At 44.9% G+C, this 23,798-nt stretch overlaps 1 protein-coding gene across 1 annotated transcript; it reads right to left on the bottom strand.

Moving 5' to 3' along the window:
- Positions 1-1,270: 1,270 nt before the first annotated feature.
- Positions 1,271-3,889, bottom strand: LOC143924284 (gamma-crystallin-3-like). The gene is made up of 3 exons (XM_077448488.1): positions 3,740-3,889; positions 3,366-3,608; positions 1,271-1,598 (listed from the first exon to the last, which is right to left on the bottom strand). The coding sequence occupies exons 1-3, from the start codon at positions 3,746-3,748 to the stop codon at positions 1,329-1,331; spliced, it is 522 nt and encodes a 173-aa protein (XP_077304614.1). The 5' UTR covers positions 3,749-3,889; the 3' UTR covers positions 1,271-1,328.
- Between the last annotated feature and the right edge of the window lie 19,909 nt (positions 3,890-23,798).

Below are 23,798 nucleotides of genomic sequence, written 5' to 3'. Positions count from 1 at the left end.
CCAATTTTGAGTCCAAGAAATCCTCCTCCTCCTGTTCCTGGACTGGACTGGGGCAAAGCAATATCTCTGAGGCCAATAATAAATGACACATTATCTCCTCCAATTCTGAAACATGTCTGGTTGATGAACGGCCATTCAGAAACAAACTGAAAAGCACAAAATGAAAAGCACAAATTGAAAAGCGCTTAATGAAAAGCGCAAAATGAAAAACATGAATTAATACTCACCAAACGTCTACTAACACAAAATTAGCAGAAAGAGCCCAAAGGGTGGCGCTAAAGAGCTGAAAAACCACGTAGTACGTCACTACATTTGTGTTTGTTGGCTGAAAATTCCTTGCCATTTGTATGCAAGACAAAATCCAGGCACACGCCTTTGGACAAAAGATTGAGGTTTTGTCTGTGGAAAATCCGATCATGTGTACGAGGCTTAATGCATAGACAGTGGCGTAGCACATCTGTAAAATCACTAAAAAACACAATGAACGTGTCTTCCAAAAAGTCAGTGTAGTGCTCCTTTTATCATACTTTAAGCATACATTAAGTGTGATATAACCATGTTTTTGTCCAGTGTTGAAAATGTATAGAGTTTTGTTATCTTTTGTAGTTAAGTTTTTTTTTTTTTTTTTTAAGTACGTCGTTTCAGTTCATTGTTCATCTCTACTTTTTTGAAAGTTGTATTTTGTTCTCTTTATGCAGAGAACAGTAGAGAGGATTTAGTCAATGAATCAGTAGACGTTTAGACTGCACAGGAAATTCCTTTTGTTCTGTACATGAAAAACAATGGCCATGTGAATGACTAATGCCTGCTGGAAGTTTCAGTAGAATGCTTACCTGTTCAGTTTTTGCCTCGTCCTGTTCTAACTCCAATCCTCCTCTTCACTTTGATAAAGGTTGTGCATGAAACAGCGACTAATGTTGTGAAAAACTGATTGCATGTAATATTTTCTTGGTGTGTATAATTTGTGCAAAGATATTGTTCTGCTTCCTTTATCAAAGGATCTCTCCTTCTAAAAATGATATATCAGTTACTGGTAGATGCTGAAAACTGTCGATTTCAAAATAAATTTATAAAATATTTTAAAATTAATATTTTGTTTACAGTGCGGTGGGAATGTGCCCTAAAACTACATTCATGAATGAATGAATGAAATACTTGTATAGCGCACAATGCGAACTGAATTGCCCCTTTCTTTCTTTCACTACTACATTCATCCAATAAGCAATGAGAATTAGATGTGTTGGTGTGCATTTAAAAGACAAAACAACAGTAATCATATGCATTTTATTATCAGAGAGGCACCATGATCAAATATAAACTCAGGATTTCTAATATTGTACTCTTCTGAATGAACCAATTCTGGGGTACATGGCTCCCCACTCAGCGTATCTCCTGTACTCTCCAGGTTTCAGATAATACTGACGTCCTCTGTAGCTAGGCTCATCATAAAACATCCAATGCCCATCAAGCACATTACAGGAGTGGATTTCATGGAACCGGAACTGCTCAGAGACATTAGGACAGTCTTCAGTGAACTCCATCATCTGCCCTTCAAAGTCTTCCCTCTCATAGATCCTTAGACAGAACGGTCCACGGTGCTTTAGACAAACAAAGTATGTATTAATAGAGTAGTATTTTGCTTCTTGGGTAGCTGTGGAACATAACACAAAATATATATTACCTCATATTGAGATATGCAAATCAGAAAATGATTAATAAAATAAATAAAAAGTCCCACAATGTGAAAGAAAGTGCTCGTGCCCAAACTTCAAATGAACAAATCGGTGCTTCACTGCTTAGTGATCAGACCAATTTGAGCACGCGCACTTTCTTTCACATTGTGAGGCTTTATTTATTTTTTGATAAATTTTCAGATTATTTGGATTAACTATTTTGTCTGAACTAGCATGGTGTTTGTTTATATTTCTGAATTGAAGTGTTGCTGTTAAGCTCACATTTATACTGCTGCTGCTATTTTTGTTGCACAATTTTTTTTCCATTCACATCTTTGGCGCAAAGTTATTTGTTTTCAATATTGAGATATGCATTGTTGATGAAACTCAATTTTCCTGACTGTAGTTTTCATTTGACAATGATAGGAACAATATTTTTTTTAAGTTGTTTTCTATTTTTAGTGTATTTACTTAAACCTTTCCTAAATCTATTACTAGTAAGTTTTATATATATTATAATATTCTTACACTATTAGTCCCTGTAGATTATCCCCAATAAGTCTTTGCATTTTTGCATTGTGGTATTGCAAGCAACACAAGTTTAGCAGGCTGCCTCCATAATAATGTAGACCTGTTATAAAAGGTATGTGGGGACTACCACTAATGAACTAGTTGACTCTGTATTATGCTGAACCACTGTCTTTAATACTCTGAGTTGCAGATAAGGAAAGTTGGAGAAATGTCAAAGCTACTTATTGGCATACTTGTTCCTGATTGGTGATCCGTTGTATTAAAATTGAAAAGGTTAAAGGTTAAAATTGTAAAAAATACAAATACATAAAAATTATAAAAAAGGTTAGTATCACAGCTAAACAATAAGTATTTTTTAATACAGAGATCAGCTATTGTAGCCTTTGTTTCTCTAATGACATGACTAATGACAAACTGTTCTAAAAATTTCTAATATTGTGCGGGAAAGGCTAAATTAGACTTAGCGTTCGACTGATTTTTATGTTGCTGGGGTACAGTATTCCTTCAGAGGGTAATTGTATAAGTATCTTATGCAAGTACTCTCCAAACAAGGTTCATGTTCAGATGTGAAGCAAAGACAGGCAGTTTTCACAACCAAAACAAACCACAAATCATGTCATAATCATATAACTATGTCATCTTGTAAAACATTTTTATTTGACCTTCACTGCATAGATGAGGTGTAATCTCTTTCTACCATTTTTGGAGTATACAGTGCATTTATTAAGTGTATAGTTCTCTCTCAAGTCAAAAGTATTTTTTGATAGGGGAGCAGTATTAATTGTTGACATGTTTTATGTATTTAGTTTTGTTTGACAGAATAGGTCCCAATGACAATATTTTTATTGTGGCAGAACGCGTGGGAAATATCCAAGGGCACAGAGGTGGTATCATTCCCTCACCCTATTAGGAGAGAACCCACCTTACTACCTTTCCTGATCATAACATTGTCACCAGAACAGAAAGTATCAGAAATCACAAACACATGGCTGCAGACAGATAAATAAGGCAGGGGTTCTAACTTCTAACTCCTTCCTCCTCTATCCCATAAAAGATGCTTACATATATACAGTAATTTACAAAATCTCATGCATCCATGTATTCTATAAAAAAAACTGTGATTTTTGTTTGGCTAATTTATAAGTTATATTTGTTTCTCACTTGTGGAGAAAGACGGCAAGACCTGATAGAGTCATTGAAGCCCATCCATTGCTTTAAATCAGGGTATTCTCCTCTCCTAAGAAGATATTGATGTCCTTTGTAGTTTGGTAGTTCATACAGGATCCAGTTTCCATTCTCAACTCGGATGGAGTTACATCGACTGAAGTATGGTGATAAATCAGAACAGTCAGAGTTACAGTCATAGGAGCGACCTTGGAAGTTCCTGTCCTCGTAGAAGGTGATCTGCAAAATACCATTACAAAGCTTACTGTATCTGATTTTTTTAAGCCTGTTGTATCATAAAAAATGAATTCTGTAAATTGGAAAAATATTATGTTTAAACATTATAGGTGAATACACATGTTGGCTCTTACCTTCACCATTTTGACTGATGGTGGGCTGTGGCAGATCAGTGCTGAAAAATAACAAATGATGGACTTTATATAGACTGCCTTTTGCTGGTGTCTATAAAAAATACACGAAAAGAACCATGACCTTTGCTGTCAGCTGTGGATAATGTATAGATCTTTTGTTTTGTAGCTGGTGAGATCATTCTCACCTTGTTTAGTTTGTTTATGCACATTTTCTGAAAGCTCATTGTTTAACTGGTGAAGCCTTAGCATTTTTTATTCTGAAAGGAATTTAAAAAACCCTATACTGTCCCCTTAGTTTTGTTGAGTAACTTTATTTGAAAGAATAGTATACATATGCATGTTGTTTTTCAAATATGTAACCAAATAGACCATCAAACTAAGTCTATATATACCATGTCTGCCTGTTTTTTGTAGTCAAAAGATTATAAAACAAAATTGAAATTTCACGTCAACATTAACACTGTTTGCCACTACCTCTCCCTGATAGCGGAATGGGGTGCAAGCGTGCCACTTTTTTTGCCGCATGTGGCACAGTGCGATCTAATCATCGGGGTTTCCGCCAGCGGCTTGTAGAGTCCTGACTTAGACAGGGTGAGAGAGCCTGCTTGAAGTGTAATCATTTGTTAGCAGTGAAGTGGAGGGATTCACAGAATGTTTTGTTCTGTCCTCCCTTTACGCAGGTATGACAGTCTAAATTCCTACGGCGAGTGGTGTTGTGGAGAAACCCCTCTGTGTCAATGAATACAACCTTAACAAGGGAGGGATGGACCTCAACAACCACTTGCTGGTACCGTACCTAATTGCCCATAAGACCAGATGATGGTATAAAAAAGTGTCTGTATATTTATGCCAATATGGCTCTGCTGAATGCTTTTGTGCTATACAAAGCTTCAGGACGAACTGGATCCTTTCTAAAATTCCAGGAAGAGATCATCACAGCCCTTCTGTTTCCAGACAGTGCTATGGCCCACCTTTCCAATGCAAATGCAATGAGCCAGCTGCATCAGAGGCATTTTCTGTATGTTCTCCATGGTACCCGTGCCCACAGAACACCCCAAAGAAGATGTCATGTTATTGTCACTCCTGTCCTGACAAACCTGGTCTCTGCATCGGTGACTGTTTCAAACGCTGTGTGGTAGTCACTGTATTATTAGCGTAGGGTACAGCCCTAAACAGTCCTAGGGCACACTTACACAGGGTCTCGAAAGATGAGATAGCCATCACATTTTGAGCGACCCTAATCTGGAACATTTACAGTTTACAGTTTATATAAAAGTGCAAAAAAAAATTTAAAAATAAAAGAAAATACAAAAAAAATGCCCAAAATAGTTGTGGTTTTATTTTTCTTCTCTCTCTATTGTTCTCTCTCTCTTATGTTTGCTCTCTATTGTCCGCTCTATTGTTCGATCTCTATTGTTCTACAGCTATTATTCTCTCTCTATTGTTTCTGTATTTTAAAATTGTAATGTTTTTATTGTACTATGTTTTATTGCATTCATTGTATTTTCTTTGCAGTTATGGTACGTCTTACTGTGTCCTTTTGTTTTAGTGTCATTTGCACAGTGTGCACCTAAAGCTTTACCTGAATACAATTGCCAGTGTTCTCATACAAATACAGACAGGAGCTGCAGTATTTTGTCTTAGTGTCCTTTTCACAATGTGCACCTAAAGCTTTACCTGAATACAATTGCCACCCTTCTCATACATATACAGGCAGGGAGCAGCAGTATTTTGTTTTAGTGTCCTTTGCGCAGTGTGCACCTAAAGCTTTACCGGAATACAATTGCCAGCATTCTCATGCAAACACAGGCAGGGAGCTGCAGTATTTTGTTTTAGTGTCTTTTGCACAGTGTACACCTAAAGCTTTATCTGAATACAATTGTCGGTGTTCTCATACTAATAATACTACAGGCAGGCAGTTGATTCTGCTAGCTGAAGTATAATCAGTATATATATACATACCAGCTTTGTGCAGCTACATCTCCCTGCAGGCCATTAGTATGTCTGGAAGGCCAACAAGGAGAGGCAGACAGTCACGAGCCAATATAAGAGGGCAAGCAGGCTCTGTGTCTAGAGGCAACAGTGCTGGTCGTGGACATGGTGCATCAGCCTCATCAGCACGTGGACATGGGACACGCTCATCTTTTTTTCGGCAGCTGGCCACGTTGAGCTAAAACATGCCAAAGACTTGGTAGAGTGGATGGCCAAGCCGTCCTCATCCTCCTCATCCTCTCTCACCCAGGCTCAGTGTACTTTGTCTGGCAAAGCAGCTGCCAACGCGGCCCCTTCTCTCGGCTCAGTGGCATCAGTCACTCCTTCCCTAGCTCCACCATGTCCTCCTGAGGAGTCCCCCGAACTGTTTGACCACAGTGTTGGGTACATGCTCAAGCAGGCTGCCCAGCGTTTTGAAGGCTCTGATGTTGATACCCAGCTAGAGGAAGGCAGTAGCATGAGCCCAGAGAGAGGGGGTGCCCAAGAAGGACAGCAATCTGGCAGTCATGTTCCCCCAGCTGCAGCATACTGCCAGGTTTTCTCTAGTGATGAGGAGGGAAGGGATGATGAGGTCACTGACTCCACGTGAGTGCCTGATAGGAGAGAGGAGGAGGAGGCACATCTCCAACAAGGCAGGATGCCCTCCAGAGGCCAGCTTAAGGGCAGCACACGACTGCATCACACCGCAGAGCTCTGCATGTGCAGGGTGCGCGTTATTCCAAAAGTTCTTTGGTTCTCCAGCTAAAGCCAGGAATGGTGGTTTGCGACAATGGCACCAACCTCTTCTCCCCCCTCCAACAGAAACAACTGACCCATGTGCCCTGTTTGGCTCAGGTCCTTAACTTGGTGGTGCAGCAGTTCTTGGGCAGGTATCCAGGATTACAGGAAGTCCCGAGACAGGCCAGGAATGTCTGTGTACTTTTCCACCAATATCTGTGAGGGGTTGCAGTGTTGTGGCACCAGCACCAGTGCCTAAGGCCCAATTTTTCAGCCCCTGTTTAACAGGGGCGTGCATTTACAATTTTTGATGCAATACTTAGCATCAGGGCTCATTCCTGCAATCCAACTAGAGTATCTGTGAGGGGTTTGCAGTGTTGTGGCATCAGTGCCTAAGGCCCAATTTTTCTGCCCCTGTTCAACAGGGACATGTAATTACAATTCTTAAATACAAATATTGTATTGTTTTATTCCAGGATTTTTAGAACAACAGCGGTAAATGACATGCTTTGGAGGAACAGGATATATACAGTATCTCACAAAAGTGAGTACAACCCTCACATCTTTGTACATTTTTATTATATCTTTTCATGTCACAACACTGAAGAAATTATACTTTGCTACAATATAAAGTAGTGAGTGTACAGCTTGTATAACAGTGTAAATTTGCTGTTCCCTCAAAATAACTCAACACACACCATTAATATCTAAACCACTGGCAATACAATTGAGTACACCCCTAAGTGAAAATGTCCAAATTGTGCCTAATTAGCCATATTCCTTCCCTGGGATCATGTGATTTGTTAGTGTTACAAGGTCCCAGGTGTGAATGGGGAGCAAGTGTGTTAAATTCGGTGTTTTTTTTTTTTTTTTCCAATAAGGTTTTTATTAAAGTGAATTTAAGGCATCACATTTGAGAAACAAAAAAACACTACACGCATAAAGAGTATACGTAGTACAATACAATGAGAACGATGTGACAAATCAATAAAATATATGGCAAAGTATAACAAATAGAAAGTAAACTAGATGATCCTGTGAACAAACAGAGTTAGGCAAGATAATATAGATGACACAGAATTGTGATCAGGTACACAAGGGATTATGCAACAGAGAGCAATACACTAGTTGGGGGGCCCGTCGAGTCTCCCATGCAGCCGTCCACCCCAAATGGGGTAATTACAATTCTTGATCTAATATTTCACAGCAGGGCCCATTCCTGTGCCCACCAAGAGTAACTGTGAGGGCTTACAGTGTTGTGGCAACACCACCACCTCCACCACCACCAAAAGCCCAATTTTTCTGCCCCTCTTCAACAGATGGATGTAATTACAAATCTTGATATGATATTTCACAGCAGGGCCCATTCCAGCGCCCACCAAGAGTAACTGTGAGGACTTACAGTGTTGTGGCACCAGCACCACCACCACCACCACCACCACCAAAGGCCCAATTTTTCTACCACTGTTCAACAATGGCATGTCATTACAATTCTTGATATAATAGTTCACAGCAGGGTGTTCCAGCGCCCACCAAGAGTAACTGTGAGGGCTTACAGTGTTTTGGCAACACCAACACCTCAGGCCCAAATTTCTGCAGAGCATATAGGGCAGGCCCCTACTTTCAAACATCCAACTTACAAACGTCTCCTACTTGCAAACGGAAGGAGACAACAGGAAGTGAGATGAAATCTACCCCTAGGAAGGGAAATTCTCTCCTGTAAGAGTTAATATGGGAAAAACGTGCCTCCTCTCCACTGATGCTTTATCACCAATCCTTGTTTTACTAAAAACTCCAAATTTTCAAAAATAAATTGTCATTGGGACAGAATGTGAGGTGAAATCTTCTGAAGAGGTGCACAGACAGCAAAAAAAAATGTTACAGGGGTGATAACCCTTTCCTATGTTTTCCAAAAAGCTTAAAAATAGATTATTTGACTGCAGCTACATTTTAAAAATGTACCAGTTCAAAATTACAAACAGATTCTACTTAACAAGCCTCAAAGGGCCTGGTAATGGACTGGGGGGGGGGGGGGTACCCATGCCATTTGTCTCACTGATTTTCATCCATATTGCCGGGACTAGACATTACATTAAAGCCGCAAGCAGTTTTAAATTACTTTTATTCCTTTAAAAATGTAATTTTGTGCTGGGAGTGTTCTAAGCACGGGAAACACATGCCACCTTACAGGCATACTATAGACACCCTCCAGGTACGATATTTAAAGGAATATTTGATTTTTTTTTTCACTTTAACCATCATTAAATTTTTTGCATTGATACATGTCCCCTGGGGTCCCCAAACCCTTTTTAGGGCAATAACTTGCATATTAGCCTTTAAAATGATCACTTTTGATTTTGAACGTTCGAGTCCCATAGACTTTAACCAGGTTCTAAAGTTTGCAGACATTTTTGGTCCGTTCGCAAGTTCTGGTGCGAACCGAACTGGGGGGTGTTCGGCTCATCCCTAGTACCGTATATACTCGAGTATAAGCCGAGATTTTCAGCCTCTTTTTTGAGGCTGAAAGTGCCCCCTCGGCTTATACTCGAGTCACCGCTGTCTGACTGCTCGATCAGCGTATCGAGCAGACTAGTGATGGACGAACGTTTCGCCCGGCGGTCGTTTCGCGGCGAATTTCCGACATTCGCGGTCCGCACGTTCGAACGCCTTTTTCCGTCGTTCGCCGCGGCGGACTTACGTGTTTAATGTATACAAGAACTTTAACCTTTGGTGACACGTTTATCATGTGATACAGGACAGCCAATTGAGACATGACAGCACATGGACACTTGGACATTCCCCCTAACCTATAAATACACCCGATCCGGTGGCCATTTTACATTCTTTCTTCTGTTACGATAGGGACAGGTTCCTGTGTGGAGTAGGGAGAGATAAACCACTAGCTATTTGGTACACAAAAGTTCTTTTCAGGACTGGTATAGGTGTTAGGTGTTGATAGGTTTGCTGTGCTGCTGATTCTTGCAGCAGCCTGAGTGTCTTTTGTTAGTTTAGAGAAAGGGAAAGGACGGTGTATGCTACAGGGACAGCCAGATTAGTCTTTCATCATCATCATCATCATCATCATCATTAGCTGTTACTATCAAGGTCCACAAAAGAGCTGTTCCAGTAACCACTAATCGTTCTCTTTTTTTGCCAATTTGTATAGGGACAGGAAGGAAGCAGTGTTGTCAGGCAGTGAGGGTAATTTTAAAGACTTGCTGTTATTATTAGTTCCACAAAGGTTCTTTTCAGGACTGGTATCAGTGGTACAGTAATAGGCTTGTACATGTATAATATTCTTTCTTCCAAATATAGAAAGGATATTATACTTGACTGCTGCCCTTCTGCTGCAGTCTGCTAAACATTCACAACTCACTTGTTCCACAAAAGTTCTTATAAGGACTGGTAACTTGGTATAGGGTGCTACGGTACATAGGCTTGAGTGCGGTACAGTCTGCTGTTCTGTAAGGACCGCTATCGGTCCACAATAGATAGGGTTGACGTGCACCACTGCTGACCGCTGCCCTATACTGCAGCAGTCCTTCAGCGGTATAGGGACTGACGTACAGTCTGCTAATCACTAACACACAACCTGCTTGTTCCACAAAAGTTCTTATAAGGACTGGTAACTTGGTATAGGGTGCTACGGTACATAGGCTTGAGTGCGGTACAGTCTGCTGTTCTGTAAGGACCGCTATCGGTCCACAATAGATAGGGTTGACGTGCACCACTGCTGACCGCTGCCCTATACTGCAGCAGTCCTTCAGCGGTATAGGGACTGACGTACAGTCTGCTAAACACTAATACACAACCTGCTTGGTCCACAAAAGTTCTTATAAGGACTGGTAACTTGGTATAGGGTGCTACGGTACATAGGCTTGAGTGCGGTACAGTCTGCTGTTCTGTAAGGACCGCTATCGGTCCACAATAGATAGGGTTGACGTGCACCACTGCTGACTGCTGCCCTATACTGCAGCAGTCCTTCATCGGTATAGGGACTAAGAGTTTTGTCACAGGGTCATTTAAAAAATGACAGGCAGAGGAAGAGGCAGGCCCTTCCGCAGGGGTGGTAGGGGTAGGGCAGGAGCAACAGGCTTGAGCCAAAGTGGGAAGTTGCAGAAGGTGCGTTCAATTACTTTAAAGGATGCACCAGACTTGGTTGAGTGGCTCGCTCAGCCTTACTCTTCTGCACCCTCCTCATCCTCTCGATCTGCACCCTCTTCTTCACTCTCTGCTATGTGCACCCCCAAAGACACTACCACCAACAACACGACCACCACCACCACCACCACATACCTTCCGCTTGAGTCACTGGAATTATTTTCCGATCCATATCAAGAGGACATTTCTGATGCGCAGCCACTCTTGGTATTGGATCAGGAAGAGGAGGTAGCAACAAGCGCTACTCAGCAGTCTGACGACAGTACCCAGATCAGCCCAAGGAGGAGGTTGGTCCCCGGTGTTGCTGCCTACTCCGAGATCTCTACTTATAGCGGTGGGGAAGGTGACGTTGATGATGACGTGTCTAGTGATGTCACGTGGGTGCCCACAAGAGAGGAAGAGGAGGGGAGTTCAGAGGGAGATATGGACCAGCAGATAGGGAGGAGAAGCAGCAATGACTTACATTGCACAGCAGGGACAAAGCAGACTGCAAATGTATCAGGAGCGAGTCATCGACCATGTACGGTCACATCTGGCGCTCCCAGGACACCGGCACATGGCTCCGCAGTGTGGGCTTTTTTTAACGTGTCCGCTGCTGACAATAGCGTTGCCATCTGCAATCTTTGCAGTCAACGCGTTAGTCGCGGTAAGCCCAATACTCACCTAGGGACGACCGCCTTAAGAAGGCACATGAGCAGCCATCACCGAGCCCAGTGGGAGCAACGGAACACACAAAGCCACACTGCAGGCTCTCACCGTCCAGCCTCGTCTTCTACTTCTCCTTCTCCTCTCTCCTCACAATTGTCCTCCACTCCACCTTCCATCACGCCAAGCTCACATTTTTCTGCAAAAAGGCAGGCTTCCGTGGGCCTAATGTTTGAGCGTAAAAAAATGATGACGCCGGATAACCCTCTTGCCCAACGGTTGGCGGCTGGCTTGTCAGAACTCATAGCCCGCCAACTACTGCCATATAAACTGGTGGACTCGGAGGCCTTTCGCAAATTTGTGGCCATTGGAACACCACAATGGAAGGTCCCAGGAAGGAAGTATTTCTCAGAGAAGGGCATCCCAGAGCTATATGGCCATGTTCAGCGGCAAGTGAATGTATCTCTGGCACACAGTGTCGGTGCCAAGATACATCTGACCACAGACACGTGGTCTAGCAAACACGGGCAGGGAAGGTATATCAGTTTTACTGCCCACTGGGTGAACCTTCTGACGGCCGTCAAGCATGTAACCCGTGGCACCCGTGTAGATTTGGTTTTACCGCCACGGATTGCATGCAGGCCTGACTCTTCTTCTCCTCCTCCTACTCCATCCTCCTCCCTCTCCTCCTCAGCTGCCTCCTCCTTTTCCGCTGCTAGCGTCTCTTCCGCTGCACCGCCCAAGCTCCCCAGAACCTATTCCACATGCCAGGTGAGACGTTGCCATGCCGTGCTGCGTCTGTTGTGCCTGGAAGCAAAGAGCCACACTGGCCCGGCACTCCTTTCAGCTTTGCGTTCACAGGCAGATGAGTGGCTAACACCGCTCAATTTGACAGTTGGTAAAGTGGTGTGTGACAACGGTGCCAATCTGCTTAGCGCATTGAAACAGGGCAAAATCACGCACGTGCCGTGCATGGCACACGTCTTAAACTTGGTCGTGCAGCGATTCCTTGTCAAATACCCTGGGGTCCAGGACATCTTGCGGCAGGCAAGGAAAATCTCGGCCCATTTCAGAAGATCTTACACGGCCATGGCTCGCCTTGCTGACATTCAGCGGCGACACCATCTGCCGGTCAGACGTCTTATTTGCGATTGCCCGACGCGATGGAACTCAACCTTCTATATGCTTGATAGGCTGCTCCAGCAGAAACGTGCAGTTAACGTCTACCTGTATGAACTCTGCGAAAGAAACGGTTCTGGGGAGCTGGGTTTTTTTTCACCGCGCCAGTGGCTGCTCATGCGCGACACATGCAGACTTCTGCGGCCATTTGAGGAGATCACCAAACTGGTCAGTCGCAGCCATGGCGCCATCAGTGACATGGTACCTTATGCCTTCTTTCTGGAGCGTGCATTGCGTCGTGTCATTGATCAGGCTGTGGAGGAGCAGGAGCGGGAAGATGAGGAAGTCGCAATGCTGGATGAATTCCCAGGGGGGGCTACTCTATCTGAGACAAGTCAACAACAGGAGTCTGATGAGGAGTCAGAGGAGGATGGTGCCGGGGCGGATGAGCAGGAGCAAGAAGAGCATGCTTTAAACCTTTCTGGGATCCCTGTTGTGCGAGGATGGGGAGAGGAGAATGAAGAGGACGACATTATCCTGGATGATGAGCAGGAGCCAGGCCACCACACCGCTTCCACTTTAGTGCAAATGGGGGCCTTCATGCTCCAGTGTTTTAATAGGGACCCCCGTATAAAAAGCATGAGGGTCAAGGACCAGTACTGGGTGGCAACGTACTTAGACCCCCGGTACAAACACAAAATGGCGGAAATGTTACCGCCGTCGCAGAGGGCTGTCAGAATGCAGCACTTCCAGGCCTTGCTTCGAGAAATGCTGCATTCTGCTTTTGCGTGCGCTGGCAGAGGAGCAATTCCCACTCCCAGAGAAGGATTTGCGGGTACCAATCCAACAGCGCCTGCAAGAAGAGGCCGGTTTGAAGATGTGTTGGTGACTTCGGATATGAGGTCATTCTTTCAGCCGACCCATCGACAGGTGTCATCCGGATCCAGCATCAGGGAACGCCTAGACCGTCAGGTGTCCGACTACATTGGGTTAACGGCCGATGTGGACGCTCTGAGGAGTGATGAACCCCTAGACTACTGGGTGGGCAGGCTTGACCTCTGGCCAGAGCTTGCCCAATTTGCAATCGAACTGTTGGCTTGCCCCTCATCCAGTGTCCTGTCCGAAAGGACGTTCAGCGCAGCAGGGGGGATTGTGACCGATAAGCGTACTCGCCTAGCTCACGACAGTGTTAACTACCTCACATTTCTAAAAATGAATGAGGCATGGATCTCGGAGGAATTCAACACATGTGACCAGTAGACCATGTATATGTCTATAAACTATTTTTTTAATCAAGCACACAGACCTTCTTAATTCATTTGGCTCACTTCCTTGACCCAAAAAAGCACACCGTACTATATGCCCCTACCCTCCTCTTTGAAGAGGTTGAGCGGTGTCATATTTCTACTGGGGCTGCTTATGATATCCCTGTGCTGTGCTGACTTCCTCCTGGGGGTTCTTATTATGAAGGGATCACACTATCCCTGTGCTGTGCTGACTTCCTCCTGGGGGTTCTTATTATGAGGGGATCACACCATTCCTGTGCTGTGCTGACTTCCTCCTGGGGCTGCTTACGGTGCTGCTGTCAGTGCTGTATGTCACGGTGCTGCTGTCAGCGCTGTATGTCACGGTGCTGCTGTCAGCGCTGTATGTCACGGTGCTGCTGTCAGCGCTGTATGTCACGGTGCTGCTGTCAGCGCTGTATGTCACGGTGCTGCTGTCAGCGCTGTATGTCACGGTGCTGCTGTCAGCGCTGTATGTCACGGTGCTGCTGTCAGCGCTGTATGTCACGGTGCTGCTGTCAGCGCTGTATGTCACGGTGCTGCTGTCAGCGCTGTATGTCACGGTGCTGCTGTCAGCGCTGTATGTCACGGTGCTGCTGTCAGTGCTCTGTATTACGGTGCTGCTGTCAGATGCCTCTATCACGGTGCATGTGTCATTCCGGTATGTCACGCTGCTGGTGATCATCTCCTGCACCCTCTTCTTTGCCTACCCTGGTCCCTGACCTTCCCTCTCCTCCATTGCCTTCATTAGCTCCATAGTCCTGAATTGTTAGAACAATTTCCCAAATAAAATAAAAATGCTTGTAGTTATCGATCCCAAATTCACCTCATACATGTATTATGTCATTGTCCAGATGGTGGGACTACGTTTTACCCCCTAATAATTACCACGTGGCCGCAAATTCGACATGAAGGTTTGCAAAGTTCGCCTCCCATTGAAGTCAATGGGGCCCGCGGCGAACGTTCGGTTTCGCGAACGTTTGGGTCCGTTCGCATTTCGCTTTCGCGAAACGTCCCGTCGGAAGTTCGTCCATCACTAGAGCAGACAGACGGCGGACATTAAAATTTAAAAGCCGCGCCTCCTTCTCCGCCTCCGCCTGTGATAGGCGGAACACTGAATTTCCCAGCAGTCAGTGTTCCACCTATCACGGACATCCGCTCATTCTCATACTACGGACGAGTATGAGAGGATGTCCGTGATAGGCGGAACACAGGCTGCTGGGAAATTGAGTGTTCCGCCTATCACAGGCGGAGGCGGAATTTTGAATTGTAGAATGGCCGCCGAGAAGAGCGGCGATCCATCGGCACGGCACGGGACGGAGGAGGCACGGGACGGAGGAGGCACGGCACGGGACGGAGGAGGCACGGGAAGGAGGAGGCACGGCACGGGACGGAGGAGGCACGGGACGGAGGAGGCACGGCACGGGTCGGAGGAGGCTCGGGACGACGGCGGCTCGGGACGGAGGCTTGGGACACAGGTAGGCTGGACACACACACAAGGCTGCACGGACACACACACACACACACACACACACACACACACACACACACACACAGACACACAAGGCTGCACGGACACACACACACACACACACACACACACACACACACACAGGGATGGATGGATGGATGGATACACACACACACACACAGGGATGGATGGATGGATGGATACACACACACACACACACACACACACACAGGGATGGATGGATGGATGAATACACACACACACACACACACAGGGATGGATGGATGGATGGATGGATACACACACAGGGATGGATGGACGGACACACACACAGGGATGGATGGACACACAGGGATGGACGGACACACACACAGGGATGGACAGCCATGTCTCACCCTCGGCTTATACACGAGTCAATAAGTTTTCCAGTTTTTTGGGGGTAAATTGGGGGCCTCGGCTTATATTCGGGTCGGCCTATACTCGAGTATATACGGTAAACAGTATATAGTACTGCTAAGGGATGAAAAGGGTGGTAATTGTACAGTAACACTAAACTGCTCTAAAGAATGTTAAAACATCATACAGATACATAAAGATGATCTCTGTCATACAATAAACATTCAGAAAATGACCGTATCAATATAAAATATACATAATAGTAACAAAGCAGAATTAGCAATGTTATACATAGTGCGTCTAATGCCGCGTACACACGGTTGGACTATCAGGTGGACTTGGTCAAGTTAGCATCCTCCGGGGCTGTGACATCATAAGGGGTGGGGTCACCACGTGACATCACTCATTGACCCCGCCTGTTGTCCCTACATAAGTCGCCGCACAACGCGTCCCTGTCATTGCGGCCAGAGAGAGCGTTGTGTCAACATCGCAAGGAAGAAGAAGAAGAGAAGAAGGCAGCGGCGACAGAAGACCGGGCCAACGCTAGTAGAAGAGCAGAAGAACCGAAGAGAGGGACAAGACCCCAGAAGAGGGAGACAAGACCCAGAAGTTGGAAGAAGACCCCCGGACAGCGGCGAGGCGACAACGAAGAAGAAAGCCGGGCTCCTCCACTAGTAAAGGAGCTAGTAAAAGAGCAGAAGATAGCGGAGGAGTCCGGCGAGAAGACCCCCAAGATGGAAGAAGAGAAGACCACCAGAGCTGTCTAATAAATTATTTTAAAAACTTGTGTTGTTTTTTTATTTACACTTTTTTTCACCAGGTGCATGGGTAGGGGTACATCGTACCCCATACTCATTCACATAGGGTGGCGGGCCGGTATCTGGGGGCCCCCTTATTAAAGGGGGCTCCCAGATTCCGATAAGCCCCCGCCCACGGACCCCGACAACCAACGGCCAGGGTTGTTGGGAAGTGGCCCTTGTCCTCATCAACATGGGGACAAGGTGCTTTGGGATGGGGGGGCTGCAGGGCCCCCCTTCCCCAAAGCACCCCCCATGTTGAGGGCATACAGCCTGGTATGGCATGGGGGGCGCTCGCTCGTCCCCACCCCCTTTCCTGACTGGCCGGGCTGCGTCTCAGATAAGATCTGCTATGGACTTTGGGGGACACCCACACCATTTTTTCAGCGTAGGGGTTCCCCTTTAAATCCATACCAGGTGACGAGGCCAGCAATATGTCAATCTCGCCGTTGGAGGCGGCGACATTGACTTCCTTCGCTAGTCCCGGCTACCTGGAGCCATGTTCAAAAGGACTTTTCTCCGTGTGTGGGCAAGTCCGTTAATTTCAAAAGTCTGGCGGACTCCCGCCATAGTCCGCCGGGTTGTCCGCCAGACCTAGCCCACCAGAAAAGTCTGGTCGTGTGTGGGCAGGTCCGCTCGTTCAGAAAGTCCGGAGGACCTCAGCTGCAGAGTCCCGTGGGTTTGTCTGCTGGATAGTCCGATCGTGTGTACGTGACATAAGGATCACTGATAAATGAAAGTAACCAATATAATGGAGAGAAGTACAAATGACTAATGTGAAATGTATATATATACAGTATCTCACAAAAGTGAGTACACCCCTCACATTTTTGTAAATATTTTATTATATCTTTTCACGTGACAACACTGAAGAAATGACACTTTGCTACAATGTAAAGTAGTGAGTGTACAGCTTGTATAACAGTGTACATTTTCTGTCCTCTCATAATAACTCAACACACAGCCATTAATGTCCGAACCACTGGCAACAAAAGTAAGTATACCCCTAAGCGAAAATGTCCAAATTGTGCCCAAAGTGCCAATATTTTGTGTGGCCACCATTTTATTCCAGCACTGCCTTAACCATCTTGGGCATGTAATTGACCAGAGCTTCACAGGTTGCCACTGGAGTCCTCTTCCACTCCTCCATGATGACATCTTGTATCTGGTGGATGTTAGAGACCTTGAGTTCCTCCACCTTCTGTTTGAGGATGCCTCACAGATGCTCAATAGGGTTTAAGTTTGGAGACATGCTTGGCCAGTGCCTTACCTTTACCCTCACCTTCTTTAGCAAGGCAGTTGTCTTCATGGAGGTATGTTTGGGGTCGTTAACATTTTGGAATACGCCCCTGCAGCCTAGTCTCCAAAGGGAGGGGATCATGCTCTGCTTCAGCATGTCACAATACATGTTGGTATTCATGGTTCCCTTAATGAACTGTAGCTCCCCAGTGCCAACAGCACTAATGCAGCCCCAGACCATGACACTTCCACCACCATGCTTAACTGTAGGCAGGACACACTTGTCTTTGTACTCCTCACCTTGTTGCTGCCACACATGCTTGACACCATCTGAACCAAATAAGATTATCTTGGTCTCATCAGACCATAGACCAAACATGGCGCTTGCAGGTCACCTTTTTTGGCGCCTATTAGAGCCTATGGCTCTAATCAGGTGCTTCAAAACAACCCCCAAAGCTGTAATTCAGGCGCCCGAAAAGGGGCCGGGCACCTGAATAGCATATGCTATGCATGGATCTATCCATTGGTCATAGAGGGCAGCATGAATCACTTACGTGAAGTTTTTGTGACAACAAGCTAAAAAAAGGTGACAGGGGAGGGATCTCCCTAATCTCGCTAATTGAGCTCTGTTCCTGTGTGCTGTGTGAAGGGGGTGTTTCCCTCCCCCCAATCAGCTGTCAGACCTCTCTTCACTGAGCTCTGCTAAGTGTAACATCAGCTCTTAGCCACGCAATTAACCCTTTGATTGCACCTAGATGTTAACCCCTTCCCAGCCAGTGTCATTAGTACAGTGTTAGTGTACAGTATTATCACTGTACTAGTCTCACTAGCAACATCAGTGTCAATTGGCGACCCTCCCAGATAGTGTCTGTTAGTGTCACAATGCCCGACACCCTATCATAGTCCCACTAAAAGGTCGCTGATAACCACCATTACCAGTATAGTGTCATATCTGCATAAATTCCATGATATATACCATAGTTTGTAGATGCTATAACTTTTGCACAAACAAATAATTATACACTTATTGGGATTTCTTTTACCAAAGACATGTAGCAGAATACATTTTGGCCTAAATTTATAAATAAATGAGATTTTAAAAAAACAATTTTGTTGGATATGTTTTATATCAGAAAATAGAAAAAAGTTTTTTTCAAAAATTGGGTCTTTTTTAAATAAAAACGGCATGGAGTCCTCCCCAAATCCATACCAGACCCTTATTATAGCATGCAGCCTGGCAGGCCAAGAAAGGGAGGGGACAAGTGAGTGCCCACCTCCTGAATCATACCAGGCCACATGTCCTCAACATGGGGGGTCCTTTGGGGCAGGGGGGCTCTGACCCCCCCGCCCCAAAGCACCTTGTCCCCATGTTAATGGGGACAAGGGCCTCTTCCCCACAACCCTGAGCTGTGGTTGTGGGGTCTCCGGGCAGGGGGCTTATCAGAATACAAACAAGTGGCCACTGCTCCACCTATAACTGATCTATTGCAGCAAGGAGCACTGAAGGGGTGACGTATATCAAACAAATGCAAACAGGTGGCATCGCCCCATGTGATGTCACCAACCCAGCATGCACCGGTCAGTGATGTCACCAGGTGGCTCCACCCCTTACCTATTTAAGAACTGTCAGACTGTCGTGGAGCAGGCAGTCTGTGGTTAGCCTTCGTTGTGGGAGGAGCTTTTTTTTCTGGATCCGGCAGTGCAGCGGGCTTTGTGATTGACGATGGATCTACATCGGGGGGCATTGTTTTTTTATTTTTATTAAAGCATTTTTAAGTGAGCAGTGATTTACTGATGCTTTAAGTGAAACAATAAAAATGAAAAAGTCCTTCAAATATAGTGCCCCCTTAATCTGTCTGTAAAGTGGCGCATCTGTACCATGTATAGAACCTGCTGAAGAAAAAATTACATTTATAATGCCTAAAAATGACATTTTACTTGCAAGCTTTCTTTATTATATAAAAAAAGACAGCTTGGGAAGCCAGACTGTATGATGAGGCCACAATTTAGAGCACTCAGAACAAGAGTAGAGATTTTTTGGATAAATTCTGATGCCTGTTTCACAGACTTTGGATAGAAGTAACAAGTGTGGAAAAATTTGTGTTTGGGTGTTGGTGGTGCCCTTACACCATAATCCTATAGAGGTACTCTTGATGAAAGCAAGAATTGGTTTCGCTGTCAAAAATGTAAATAATATGCACCTGTCAAACAGGTGTGGAAGAATTGGTCCTTGGGTGTTAATTGTGCCCATGAAACTTATACCAAAAACGTCTTCCTGATAAAATCATCACCCACAAAGCTAGGCCCTTCAGTTCATCTGCCCTCCATCTATCCATCAGAATGCATGCGCTTCCATTGTGGAGTCACTCATAAGCTAGTGATAAGACTACAGATACCAGGGTTCCTTGGTGGGGCCTGTAGCTTATGTGTGTATTTGCAAATGTGTGCAGACTAAACCCCTGTTTTTAACGCATACTGTTAGACAGGTTAATTTGGTTGTCCGCGGGCTGGTCGGTAAGTGAACTTACAGTTTCCTTGGATTTTTCCTTGGCTTTTTTTCTAACATATGTTACCTTTCAATGCTACTTGCTGCAATGGCCAGTTATAGGTAGTGGGCAGTGGCTTCCTTTTTTGTATTATTGTTATATTTGTCAGGCAATGCACTGACACCTTTGCAGCCATTTTGCTATGTGCTGGATGTTAAGTGTGCCCCTGTACCTTTAAGAAGGGGTGGGCTCCCTTCAGTCCATCTGCTCTCCATCTATCCATCAGAATGCATGTGCTTCCATTGTGGAGTGACTCATAAGCTAGTGATAAGACTACAGAAACCAGGGTGCCTTGGCAGGGCCTTTAGCTTACGCATATATTAGCAAATGTGTGTGGACTAAACCCCCGTTTTTAACGCATACTGTTAGACAGGTTAATTTGGTTGTCTGCCGCAATGTCATCTTTGAGCCTGACTCATTGAATATCCCCTTGTTTGCTTAAGGGGTACTGGTGGTTCATAGGACAATTCCGCAGAGGAGGTCATAGAGGATGAGGAGGAGGAGGTGGAGCTGACAAATCTCACATCATCACCACTAGCTGTATGGAGATGTGCCAGCAAAACAAGATGCAGCACTGAGCCTTGTCCTGCATCCTTTCGAGTTGCAAGCAGAATTACCCAATGTGCTGTGAATGCAATATATTGTCCCTGACCATGTTTACTGGACCATGTGTTAGCAGCAACGTGGACCTTGTGGCTGGCTGTCTTGCCCATTGATGCTCCAACATTGATTTCAAAGTGATGGTACAGAGCTGGCATAGCCTTACATACAAAGAAATAGTGACTGGGAACCTGCCATTGTGGTACAGCACATTCTGAAAATTCATGGAAGGGGCAGAATCCACCAGATTATTATTATACATGATTTATATAGAGCCAACAGTTTATGCAGCGCTTTACAATGTATAGGGGAGGACAACACATTTACAGTACAGTTCAATACAAAAGATACAGGAGGGCCCTGCTCATAGGGCTTACATTCTAAAGGGAGGGGTGGTGGTACAAAAGGTAATAGCTGCAGAGAATGATTTGATGGGGGTGGCCCGGGGATAGTTGTTGTTAGGTCGATCTGGGATAGGCTTCCCTGAATAAATTAGTTTTCAGGGATCTCCTGAAAGTGGACAGGGTAGGGGCTGATCGGACAGACTGGGGCAGGGAGTTCCAGAGGATGGGAGAGGCTTTATACCCAGGACCCTGGCATGTGTGGAGGGACCAATGGTTGTGTTGTTGATAGCAGCTTTGATGAGCTTGAATTTAGATGCTGGGCATGTGGGTGGCAGTGACTGTAATTTTATCTTTTTAAAGCTGCAGCAGCTGCTGCAAAATTTGCCTGCTATATTCTTCAGCTGGGGGTGAGCTGCTAGCAGACAAGCTGTAAGGACCCATGACACCCTTCACTATACAATTATCCCTGTTAGTGGAAGCTGCTGAGAGGTCATGAGATATAGCGGGGGTAAACCTTAAAGGTGAGGAGGAGTGAGGAGGAGCAGAATTGTATCCCTTTTGTGTTGCTTTCAGGTGCTCTTGCCAATGGGCGGCGGGAGGTTAAATGCCTTGTCATGCATGTGGTACCCAAATGGCTGGTGTTTTTACCACGCTTGATCTACGTGAGGCAAAGGCTGTAAATTGCAACAATGCAACCGGCTGCATATGTGCTAAAAAAGGCCCAGACAGCTGAGCTGTGGGAAGTGGGTCAGGAGATAACAGCTGCACAATGTGATGGAATAGGGTAGCTGATCTTTACTCTTCCATGATGGCTGCCTTGTTGGGGTTGTGCCTCACACTCACTTTCCTCCTCTGCTCTATCCGCCACTCAAGTTACATCATCATCATCATCCTCTCTATCCTCATCATCACTGTAGCCAACTTGCCAATATGCTGCGGTTGGGAGAACATGACTGGCAATTTGTTGTTTACGAATGTTCTCCCCTCTCTGTAGGTTCATATTCCTGCCTTCCTCAACCTCAGAACCAAAATATGAATCAAGCAATGCCTGTGCATCATCAAGGAGAAAGTGGCTGATGCTGTGTTTAAATACCTCAGCTGACTCCTGCATGCATGGTGCTCTGGCAGCTGCGGTGGACTGCACACTAGTCTCTGCTTGGGTGATAGAGGTTGAGGAGGATGAGGGTAATTTAGTAAGCCAGTCCAACACCTCCTTTGCATTATGTGGCTGGATAGCAGGGGCAGCATCACTAAATAGGAAATGGTGCCCTGCCTAAGGATGGACTATGTCCACCTTTGCCAGTGGACTCAGATGCTGCTGGCCCCTTCCCAGTGCCATGGGAACGTCTGCTTCTCCTTGTTGGCCTCACAGAAAGGATGGGGGGCTTATTACTGAAATGTAATAAAGATGGAGAAATGTGTACTTGGATGCACTTTAATCAATGGGAAGTGGTGTTTGGTGCACTTTAACTTGAGTACTCACTACACAGACACACTCCACTGACACACTACAATATACTGCAGTAAAACTGTACTGATGCATTCCAATATACTGCAGTAAAAGTGCACTACCACACTTCAATATGCTGCAGTAAAACTGCACTAACACACTTTAATATACTTCTGTAAAACTGCACTGACGGACTTCAATATACTGCAGTAAAAGGGCAATAATTCACTTCAATATACTGCAGTAAATCTGCTCTAACACACTCTAATATGCTGCAGTAAAGGCACACTAATGCACTTTAATATACTGCAGTAAATTTACACTAACACACTTCAATATACTTCAGTAAAAGTACACAAACTCACTTTAATATACTGCAGTAAAACTGCTATAATGCACTACAATATGCTGCAGTAAAAGTGCACTAATGCAATTCAATATACAGTTATGCTCATAAGTTTACACACCCTGGCAGAATTCATGATTTCTTGGCCATTTTTCAGAGAATATGAATGATAACACACAAACTTTTCTTTCACTCTTAGTTAGTGTTTGGCTGAAGCCATTTATTATGAATCAACGGTTTTTACTCTTTTTAAATCATAATGACAACAGAAACTAGCCAAATGACCCTGATCAAAAGTTAGCATACAGCAGTTCTTAATACCATGTATTGCCCCTTTAACATCAATGACAGCTTGAAGTCTTTTGTGGTATTTGTGGATGAGGCTCTTCATCTCCTCGGATGCTAAAGCTGACCATTCCTCTTGGCAAAAAGCCTCCAGTCCCTGTAAATTCTTGCATGAACTGCTCATTTGAGATCTCTCTCAGAGTGGCTCAATGATATTGAGGTCAGGAGACTGAGATGACCCCTCCAGAACCTTCAGTTTATTCTGCTGTAGCCAATGACAGGTCAACTTGGCCTTGTGTTTCGGATTATTGTTATGTTGAAATGTGCAAGTACATCCCATGCACAGCTTACTGGCTGATGAATGCAAATGTTCCTCCAGTATTTTTTGATAACATACTGCATTCATTTTGCCATAAATCTTGATCAAATTTCCTGTGCCTTTGTAGTTGACACAGCTCCAAAACATCAGCGATCCAAATCTGTGTTTCACAGTAGAGATGGTGTACCTTTCATCACTCCAAATGACTTTGTGCCAGAAGGTTTGAGGCTTGTCTCTGTAATGTTTGGCATATTGTAAGCGGGATACTTTGTGGCATTTGCGTAGTAATGGCTTTCTTCTGGCAACTCGACCATGCAGCCCATCTTTCTTCAAGTGCCTTCTTATTGGG

The sequence above is a fragment of the Lithobates pipiens genome, unplaced genomic scaffold (genome assembly GCF_037356315.1).
Source record: "Lithobates pipiens isolate NorthernLeopardFrog02 unplaced genomic scaffold, aLitPip1_a1.2 Scaffold_22, whole genome shotgun sequence".
Classification (NCBI taxonomy): domain Eukaryota; kingdom Metazoa; phylum Chordata; class Amphibia; order Anura; family Ranidae; genus Lithobates; species Lithobates pipiens.
Note: the sequence above shows the minus strand (reverse complement) of the source record. Positions and strands in the feature narration are given on the sequence as shown.